The 10,152-nt window shown below is 36.8% G+C and overlaps 2 protein-coding genes across 2 annotated transcripts; both read left to right on the top strand.

The window, feature by feature from the left end:
• Positions 1 to 590: 590 nt before the first annotated feature.
• Positions 591 to 3,369, top strand: LOC133851910 (uncharacterized). The gene is made up of 7 exons (XM_062288537.1): positions 591 to 893; positions 1,553 to 1,765; positions 2,054 to 2,140; positions 2,382 to 2,528; positions 2,635 to 2,661; positions 2,752 to 2,847; positions 2,940 to 3,369. The coding sequence occupies exons 1-7, from the start codon at positions 672 to 674 to the stop codon at positions 3,138 to 3,140; spliced, it is 993 nt and encodes a 330-aa protein (XP_062144521.1). The 5' UTR covers positions 591 to 671; the 3' UTR covers positions 3,141 to 3,369.
• Positions 3,370 to 4,847: 1,478 nt separating this feature from the next.
• LOC133852452 (probable protein S-acyltransferase 17) lies at positions 4,848 to 9,511 on the top strand. Its single transcript, XM_062289212.1, has 10 exons — positions 4,848 to 5,154; positions 5,234 to 5,327; positions 6,134 to 6,228; positions 6,386 to 6,553; positions 6,635 to 6,707; positions 6,829 to 6,881; positions 7,436 to 7,527; positions 7,617 to 7,669; positions 7,969 to 8,094; positions 8,899 to 9,511. The coding sequence occupies exons 1-10, from the start codon at positions 5,006 to 5,008 to the stop codon at positions 9,172 to 9,174; spliced, it is 1,179 nt and encodes a 392-aa protein (XP_062145196.1). The 5' UTR covers positions 4,848 to 5,005; the 3' UTR covers positions 9,175 to 9,511.
• The last annotated feature ends 641 nt before the right edge of the window (positions 9,512 to 10,152 follow it).

Here is a 10,152-nt window from a genome sequence, read left to right as displayed (position 1 = left end):
TAGGAGTGGCTTGTGAGCCACCCACATTAGTTGGCAACGGCTCATGGGATGGGGGTGACCTGCAAGCTACCTTAGTGGTTGCCTTGCATCTAAGCACTCCCACCATTGGCCACTCATGGGTGGTTACTGGTTAGCCATCGATGCTCCCTTTGGGGATTTTTTTTTTTTTTTTTTTTTTTTTTTTTTTTTTTTATAAAGATTTTTATGTTTTAGCTTTTAATAAAATAAAAATTATTATTTTAATTTGACGTGGCACTAACTGACACTGATTTATTGGACGAAAAACATTAAAAAGTACCTATTTTAAATGGGACTTGATTGGTGTACTACACCCACACAACAATGGTACAACAACTTCTCACATGGGGTGAGCCCCACAGTGTGTAGTGCCCACTCCATGTGAGGGGCTGTTGTACCATTGTTGTGTGACTGTAGTGTAAATATCATTTTTCATTTTAAATTCGTGACAAAGTTAAATAGTTTAGATTAATTTTTAAAAGGAAAATAAAAAGAAGCATTTATCGATGGATTTATTATACAATTACCCTTTTTTTTTTCTTTTTTTTTAACGATGTTTATCCTTTTTATGTGAATGGTTGAGAATGAGTAGTACTGCAACCAAAGTCTTAAACAAGTTTGGCATGTATAATGTATTCTTTTGTGTTCTTTGAATGGGAACCGCGGCCTGTTATGCGGGCTTGTCATGTCGCCCGCAACTAAGACTGCCAGCGTTCAGTATCATATGCTTGTCTGATGTTGGTGTCTCGCGGCGACAAGCTTTGGAGCAACTGGATAAGAAGCTGGCCGAGGGGGATGACAAGGCAGCACTCTCACATGCTAAGGACTTGCAAGGGAAGCCCGGAGGGCTTCGATGTTTTGGGGCTGCTAGACAGGTTGTGAGAATCAGTTCTTGGTCTAGTTAATGTTGTTGTTCTTGTTCTTTTGGCCCACTTTTTAGAAATTCTGGTGCCAATTGCACTTTGAAGTTTCTGCAATGATAATGTATTAATGATAATTTGATAATCATCTTGTTGTGAAATAGAGGAAAAGCTTAAGGCTTTTTAATCTGGAAGCACCCTAGCTTCACTTCACGTATTTGTTTCATGATACCATCGACATTTCTGGATCCAAATGGAAGAAGATCCGGCATTTTTATCAGGATAGTCTGTTGGGTTATAGATGAATTCAAATAGGGGGTTGTTATATGGCTAATGCTTGCTAACTGGTATTCGATAGATGTGGATTAAGTTACTGTTTTATGATGCTGTATTGTAGTAGATTGTTATATTTTTTACTTCAATAAATTAGCTTCTACAAATTGTCAAAAGATGTAGTCAGATTTATGATTTGGAAACAGAACTAAGATTGCTGCTTGGAATATAGTTGAGGATCATAATACGGAATTCAATGTTCCTGTTAACGGGTTATTTGGTTTGTTTTATTCGAGTTTCATGTTTCTACATATGGTTAGATAGATATGGTGCTCAACGAGTGCTTGTCCAAAGTTGATAAAAAATAGTTCTTTTACCATACGAGGGAATCCATGATGCAGGTGCCCCAAAGACTCTATACCTTGGATGAATTGAAGCTGAATGGAATAGAAGCTTCGTCTCTTTTATCACCAGTGGATGCAACACTTGGTTCAATTGAAAGAAACCTGCAACTTGCTGCTGTTTTAGGAGGGCTGTCTGCCTGGAATGTGCTTGGGTTGCAACAAATCCTATATTTTTCTCTGGGATTTCTGTTCCTATGGACACTGGACTCTGTAATTCCCTTATCTCTTCTCTCTATCTCCTCCCCCCCCCCCCCCCCCCCACGCCAATGCAAGACCCTTATTTGAAACTACGCCCTGAGAACGGATTTCATTTTAAAATTATGTCTGTTTTGACTGAATACCAAAATTATGTTGTGTTATTCCTGGAGGTACTTAAATTTCATTCTCTGACTCACATTTGGCTTAGTTGGTGACTTACATATTGCTTAATCACTTAGAGCGGACAGAACTTTAACTTTCTTCCTCGTACTAGTATCTTACTGAATTGGTTGTTTGTAGGTCTCTTTTGATGGAGGTATTGGTAGCTTGGTTCTTGATACAATTGGTCACACATTTAGTCAGAAGTACCACAATAGGGTTATCCAAGTAAGATACACCTCCCTCAGTGTGTGTGTGTATTACTGTGTTGAGATCATTCTACATTTATGTGGTGGTGACAATCCATGCTGTGTTCTTGTTTCAAATGCCATAACACACTCAGGGGCGTCTACTGTAAGATTTTTGTTTTATATGTTCATTAGCAGGATAACCTATCTTCTGATAGGTTTTAGTATCCTATCTCATACCAATGAGCATGAAGTAACCATCATGTGGTACTTCTGTGCAGCATGAAGCTGGCCATTTCTTAATTGCTTACTTAGTGGGTATTCTTCCTAAGGGATACACACTATCTAGCTTGGAAGCTTTGAAGAAGGAAGGTTCTCTCAATGTTCAAGCAGGGACCGCATTTGTGGATTTAGAATTTCTTGAAGAAGTGGGTTGTTTTCTTCAATCTGATTACTTTCTTCTGTCACTGTTCTTTTTTATGACTCACTGCTGTTGTTTTGCCTCTGATTGCTACCACCTTCCATGTCATACAGGTCAATGCAAGAAAATTATCAGCTACAGTATGTCACAGACTTCCATATATTGCTGCTTGTAAACATATTGCATTTGATGTTGCTCTTGAAAATATCGAGTTTCTTTTCATTTTTTAGATGCTGAACAGATTCTCATGTATAGCACTGGCGGGGGTGGCAACTGAGTATCTTTTATATGGAATTGCTGAGGGAGGCCTTACTGACATAAACAAGGTTTACTTTATGATTAACATGCAAATAGTTGATGATCAGGGCTATGCAATTATCCATGTTACTAATTGAAAATCTGTGTCAATCATGAACAGTTGGACATGTTACTCAACGGCTTGGGCTTCACACAGAAGAAGGCGGATTCTCAAGTAAGATGGTCTGTACTGAATACTGTCCTACTTTTGCGTCGCCACGAAGTAGCACGAGCTAAACTTGCAGAGGCCATGTCCATTGGCAAATCTGTAGGATCTTGCATTGGCATTATAGAGGATACCATCGAAGTTTCAGACATCTAACTGCAACTGGGCATTGTCCAGGCCACAGGAGTTCAAGCTCCACTAACATTTGTCTAATTATTATGATCTTGGGTTTGGGAATTATAGCTGGTTAGACCAAGTGAAAAGTTTGTGATACATACAAAAGGCAATAACTCAATGCATTAATTCTTTGAAAATTTTGGGGATTATATGTTGTGAATGACCATGCCTCCACCTAATACTCTCTAAGGTTCTAATTTCTACTAAATAGGTCTTTTCGTACACCTCCTGTTAAATTTCTGATGGTGTTGTCACGTCATGCCTAGTTAAAAAACGACACGTGTCCATTATATTTACACACCAGATTTGAGAATGGTTGGCACAGCCACCCCCACCTCTCGAGGGTAGCCCTCACGGCCACCTGCCAACAATTTGATACTTGAAAGTGGGGTAATTGGATTACATAAATTGCTCATATGCATGATGGTTTCCATCCAAAAAAATTGGAGCTAAATTTGATGGAGCAACTCAGAAATATTTTAGTATATATATTGTAGATTTGAATTGAAGCGAGTTGTAGTTTGGAGGTCTAAATGCAATTGGGGCCGTGGTTTGGGGAATGAAGTGTAATTTACTATAATCATCCTTTCTAATTTGATATCCAAAATGAGACATGATAAATGGAAGTTTTAATTTCGATCTGTTTATGGACATAAATCAAACCCAATCCTCATCATTGTTGAAAGCAAATTTTCACGTACTTCAATAGAAAGAAAGGGTGAACTATAATTTGCTTTCCTATAATTAATTCTAATCAAATCCTGTCTTCTTAAAAATTTGTTATATTTTATTCAACTAATTTGATATATATATATATAAATGTTGCACATTCAAGCCCATTAACTTATATATGTCAATTCTTTAGTATTGGTATTTGTTTTATTATTTTCAGGCTTTAAATAATCATTTCCATTGAGACCTAGCTAGAAGATATGGTTAAACTTAACCAATCACAATAGAAGACCTAAAAGATGTGGTTAAGTTTAATCAAATCAAGTAAATGATTAAATCGTAATTTCTCCAATAAAAGTCAAAATCGGATTGAATTCAAATTTAGATTCTGCACACGTCTCAGTATTTTGAAAATAACTTTCTGCTAAAGTCTCGGATTGCAATGAAATATATATATATAATCATGGACCACTTTTACAGAGTGAATTAATTGTAGCTAGAAGATATGGTTAAACTTAACCAATCACAATAGAAGACCTAAAAGATGTAGTTAAGTTTAATCAAATCAAGTAAATGATTAAATCGTAATTTCTCCAATAAAAGTCAAAATCGGATTGAATTCAAATTTAGATTCTGCACACGTCTCAGTATTTTGAAAATAACTTTCTGCTAAAGTCTCGGATTGCAATGAAATATATATATATATATATAATCATGGACCACTTTTACAGAGTGAATTAATTGTATTATAATCCTCTATAATTATTTGTTTGAATTTGAGAGAATTCGGACAGACGATTTTGAGAGACCACTTATAAGATCCATCTGAACAAATAAAAATTGGCTGCCTAACTACTTATCGGATCAGATGAATCTTCTAAGTAGTATCTCACAATCATATGATCGAATTCTCTTGAATTCACACAAATAATTGTAGAGGATTTGATCGGTATTAAATGGAAACATTTTACAGCGAGGTTAAACTCATGTCGCAGACTGCTTCAAACGTAAGGAGCGAAAAGTCATAAGTCAAGCCAAAGACTTTCATCAACTTCCACGAACAGAACCTCAAAAGACTTGTCCCTCGGAAACATCTCTTCTAGTTTAACGTTTTTGTCACACTTGTTCATAATTTTTCTTTACAGGTGGGGAGTTGAGGGATTGGGTGAGAGATGGGCGTGCAGTGGGTTCTGGTGTGCCACGGCCTGGTGACGCTGTTAGTGGTGATTTCGTTTCTGTGTGGCCAGTGGCCTATCTTTCAGGGGACTTTCGTCGAACGCATCCACTACTTCCTCACATTCGGCGCCTACGATTACTTACTGTACTCCCTCTCTGTCACTCTTCTTCGCGATTTGATTACGTGCGACGCCCTAATTTTGTTCTTTTTGTTTGCTTTATAGGCGGTGTGTTGGGGCTCTGTGTGGCTCCAGGGGGACCGATGCTATTCTCTCCGTGGAGTATTTCTTCTGCGACCGACCCAATCCCATTTTACAGGTTGGGGACCAAAACTGTATTGTTCCATGGCTTATTATATTTGACTGGGAATTGGTTTTTATTGGTTAGGCTTAAAGTGGGTATGGCTTTCTTTTCGTGTTTTGGACCAAGAGGTGGGAAAGAATTGGGTAGATGGAATTGGATTGTGGTTGGGAAATTGGACTATTTTCCAAGGTTTTTTTAGGTGTTTGGATGAATCGTGGAAATGGTATGAGCTAATTTTTGTTACATTGTCAGGTCAAATTTTAGTTCATTGTGTTGTTTTTAGTACATTCTAGTTTGTATGTGGGTGTCTTAATTTCGAAGAGAGAGAACCCTAGTGGTAAAAGTTTGAGTGAGAAAGAGAGCGCTGCTATTATTTCCAATTTATATGTTGACATTTCTTGTTGTTAGATATGGTGAATGACAGGTAAAATTGAAATTTCTCATTGTCCTCTCCCTGTGTGGATACCAAAGGCCAAGCCGTGGTGTCCACATTGAGAATTTTTCTCTGAGATTTGAATTAGATGAAGGGAATTTGATGGTTGAGGGAGGTTATATCTTTACACCTTGGTGGGGGTGGCCAATGGCTGGGATGCCTTTGGTGTAGAATGGGGTGTGCCGGGGGTAGTGTTGCAATGAAGACCTTAAATGATATTTTTGTAGATATCAATCTGCAGTTGCCAAACTCAACTTATCCTTAATGCCACTTCTTGCTCATTTATAAAAGTTGTTCTTCATACTACCGATCCAATCTAGAAATGATTGCTCCCTTTCTTTTTTCAGTTAGGAGCTAAATTTTCATATAACTTTGTGTTTCATTGCAGTTCATATATCTCATGATGATTGGAGGAATTTATTATTTTATTGCAAAGTCTTGCTTCAGCTATATTCCTGGCTATTATTTAAGTGGGGTTCACAGGTATGTATGAAGGAGTCTGTGACTTACTCTCTTGCTCTTTCTTCTTTCTTTTTTTTCTTTTTTTTTTTTCTTTTTTCTTTTTTTTTTGGGGGGGGGGGGGGGGGGGGTTTACCATAGTTCGATCCTGAGTTTTCTTAGACATTGCATGTTTCTGCAGGTACACAAGCTTCTTGGCTGTTGGTGTCGGTGTTCTACTCTTTCTATTGACTAGCTTTTCTGATCCAGGAACTGTGAAGGCTGAGAATGTTTCACAGTATCTCTCTGCCTACCCATATGACAATCTTATTTATTCTGAGAAGGAATGTTCAACTTGCAAAATTCCAAAGTGAGTTCCCCCCCACCCTAAGGTTTCTCTCTGAACTTTTTAACTTCAGTTTATAATGATCTTTTTATTACTTTGGCTCAGACCTGCCAGGTCCAAGCACTGCAGCATTTGTGATCGCTGTGTTGCTCGCTTTGACCATCATTGTGGATGGATGGTTGAATTCTCGAACTATTTCCTTTTTCCTTTCTCTTCTATGATTAGATGTTTTACATGGAATGTATTAAACATTACACTTTCTATTTCTACTTAAAGCTGTTCAATGTTCATTGTTGCAGAATAATTGTATAGGGGAGAGAAACACCTGCTACTTCATGGCTTTTCTTTTGTGGTGAGAACTATATGATTTTGTGACATTTAAGTTTATAGTTTTGCAATATATGCCATGGTAAATGGCCTTTTTTGTTCTCCACTACCTATGCTGCCCAATTAATTCGTATGTAAGGTGCCATGTTCTTCTCAGAATATATTTGATAATGAGGGGCAGAAAATCTATCTCTACAGCTGTTGTTTTGTAATAGATGGACCGGAAATTTACCATCTAATTTTCATGTGTAAGCTTGTGAAGTAATCAGACCACAAAAATCTAATTACATGTTACATTAAGTTTTGAATTTGTATTCTACAGTAATCGTTGGTCACTTTTGAAATTCATGGGACTGTAGTGGGGAAGTTCTGAATTAGTCTGAAAATTAATACCCAAGTGCTGAATCCAATCAATAAATGAGCAGTGTCTTTGATGTTTTCTCCTATAATCTTGATCAGTTGGCTGGTTTCAACTTTATTTGAGATGTATAGCAGTTTGCTGTTCCTCTTTGTTCTTATTAATTTTATTTAATTTTTTGGGTTCTATTTAAGTTATGTGTGCCTTTAGCGATTTTGCAGGCATTTTCTTATTTGCATATATGGAACAGTTGCCATTGGGTTGGTTCTTGCTGGACGGTTAAAAGAATTAAAAGTTGTATATATTCTAACTGGTAAAGTGATTTGTGTTTCAGATATCCTAGTTAATGGCTTACTTGCACAAGGCTAAATGTGACATAAATTCCCCTATTTCTTTGTGCAGTTTATTATGGCATCGAAAATTCTTTTCGTAGTTTAGTGCCACATGTTGTACAGGTAGTCCTTTCTTTAGTTTGCTTATCTGTCTTCTGAAGTTGTCTTGTTATGCCTAGGCTTCAGCTTTTGTTTGAGGCAACTTAAAAGGAAGGATAACTTTTGACGGCATCTAGAACTTTCTGATTTGGTGTCTATAACAGATCAATTAATTAACTGTCTTCAATGTTGAAGCTATGCTTGAACCATTTATTATGCTAGTTTGCACATTTCTTGTTCTGTGTAGGGGATAGATGGCCTATTATGAATGTCGATTTATCTACTCTTTTGACTTTGCTTAATGGTTTTCTTGTGTGTAACAGTGGTTATTGGCCTCCTACAACACTCAAATACTTATGATGGTTTTTCTTGCAATAGTTTCACTGCTACTGGCAGGGTTCTTTGGCTACCATGCCAACCTATGTCTCACCAATACCACCACGAATGAGGTCTATTTTCCCTGCCTTGTTGTTTCTGAATAATTTTTGTCTGTTCTCTTTGTAATTGGCAGAGTGCTAGATGTGGGGAAAACTAATGATATAGTAAAGGCTTATTGGGTTCCATTGCTGCAACAGGATCACTTTCTGAGCTTTTCCTTTCCTTTCCTTTCCTTTTTTTTTTGGGTGGGGGGGATGATGTAATAAGGTAAGTGTGCTTCAAATGGTTGCTGGCTTGCAGCTCTTGTAATAATACATGGAATTCTTGTCATGCTGATGGTGGAAGTGGTGGAAATAACTGATTGATCATTGAACGTCACATGACATTTACTGAAAACGGAATTATAAAAAACAAGATTAGTTGGCAACTTGGATGCTTATAACATCCTTCATTGTGTTAAATAAATAAATTACTTGGGCGAAAGGCAGCTTGATAATGGAAGTTACTTAGAAACAAATATTCCTGTGAACTATTGGCTTGCATTGAACTTGATGGGTTATGGTGTCTTTTTCTCAAACCTTAAGCCTACCAGGTTGTTTTTGCTTATAACAATTTATTGGGAAAAAATATCGGGGCCATATCAATTATGCGAAGTCGTTGAAAATTATATACACCCTTCACTCTTTGCCCCTCCTTTTATAAATGTTAAATTGTGATGGCTGAGGATCATTGCTATGATATGGTATATCGGTTTTTCATTTACTTGAAACATGTTATGATTTAGCTGCAATTGCAACCGTATTGCTTTGATCTCATTACTAGAACCCTGAAATTTACTCACTACGTGGATTTGTTTCTTTTTACCTGGAATACAGACTTTCAAATGGCAAGATTACATAAGCTGGCAGAAGAAGCTAAATGAAGCGAGGGCAAGTGCTGCAGCCCTCAAAGCAGGTAACAGTGGGATGAGAATTGAAGGAGAGCTTCCGAAGAGCAAATGGAGATCATTTTTTAGAAAATCCCCAATAGAAGATGTGCAGGTCACTAAAAATAACATTTACGATAAAGGATTCTTTCACAATCTTCTGGAGATCATCTTTCCCCTATCGATGAGATCCTCATTTTTGCAAACAAAATCAAAGTCTGGCTGAAATTTCCATTAATGCTTTTTGTTCACCTGGCTGTTGTTTCTTCGAATTGAACCGGGATTGGTCATTTGTTCTTGCAATTTTCGATTCATAGTAGGCCTACCAGGGAGCCTGAGGGAGTACTCTGTAAATCAGAACCTTTTACATACTTATCATTTATGGCTGCAGTCTTGAGGCTATAGACCATTCTGCTGTGAGAACTAATATATATAGCTCGGAATATGGTGAAATATTACTGGAAAACGGTACAAACCTCATTTTGTAAGAGTTGCATTTGGTGATATTACTGATATAGTAAATCGTTTTTCCTCTACTTGTTTACCCCCTTGGTGTTTTTTTTTATTTTTTATTGAGATTCATGTTTTTATTGATTTTTTTATGTTTCTTGGAATTATTTCTCCATGGGGCAGGATGTGGGATACCACGAGAAAGTTTTTGGCTTCATTTGTGCAACAAAGTACCCCCTTGGAATTTAAAGTAAATAAAACAAAGAGGCAACCAAAAATTATATTGGTATCTCTCTCTAGATGAAAAAGAAGTGTATTTTTTTGCCTTGTTTTTTTTTTTCTTCAAAAAAGAAGAAAAGTGAAATTACATTTAGTTGAATAGAAGTTACATCTTCACATAATTTGGAAAGAGCTCCAATGAAACAAGCTGCTATATATCGTGGATTGCTTGATTCTTGAGTAAGCCTTTTGATGAGGTAACCAGCGAAGATATTTTTTGAATTCAACCATTATTTTCATAATGCCCATGTCGCCCATGTCATCAAACATGCATGTCTAATTTTGATATCAAATGTATATATTTTGTACGATCATGAAATGATTTGCTATTGATGTTGTGAACTCTAAGTTATGAGTAAAGTAAAAATTATCTGTAGAATGAATGATTGTGACTCATAGTTACATGTATTGTTAATGGAATTGATGACAGCGATTGTATAATATGGCCACCATGGGAAAAAGTAGCTAGCTAGTG

Source organism: Alnus glutinosa, chromosome 12 (genome assembly GCF_958979055.1).
Source record: "Alnus glutinosa chromosome 12, dhAlnGlut1.1, whole genome shotgun sequence".
NCBI lineage: Eukaryota > Viridiplantae > Streptophyta > Magnoliopsida > Fagales > Betulaceae > Alnus > Alnus glutinosa.
This window is presented reverse-complemented; position numbering and strand designations above follow the sequence as displayed.

Excerpts from the sequence above, each read along its gene's own strand:
- LOC133851910 (XM_062288537.1), top strand. The coding sequence starts at position 672 with ATGGGAACCGCGGCCTGTTATGCGGGCTTGTCATGTCGCCCGCAACTA. Across the intron at positions 2,529-2,634 it reads ATTTAGAATTTCTTGAAGAA|GTCAATGCAAGAAAATTATC; the intron begins GTGGGTTGTTTT and ends CATGTCATACAG. Across the intron at positions 2,662-2,751 it reads CAAGAAAATTATCAGCTACA|ATGCTGAACAGATTCTCATG; the intron begins GTATGTCACAGA and ends TTCATTTTTTAG.
- LOC133852452 (XM_062289212.1), top strand. The coding sequence starts at position 5,006 with ATGGGCGTGCAGTGGGTTCTGGTGTGCCACGGCCTGGTGACGCTGTTA. Across the intron at positions 5,155-5,233 it reads GGCGCCTACGATTACTTACT|GCGGTGTGTTGGGGCTCTGT; the intron begins GTACTCCCTCTC and ends TTTGCTTTATAG. Across the intron at positions 8,095-8,898 it reads CCAATACCACCACGAATGAG|ACTTTCAAATGGCAAGATTA; the intron begins GTCTATTTTCCC and ends CCTGGAATACAG.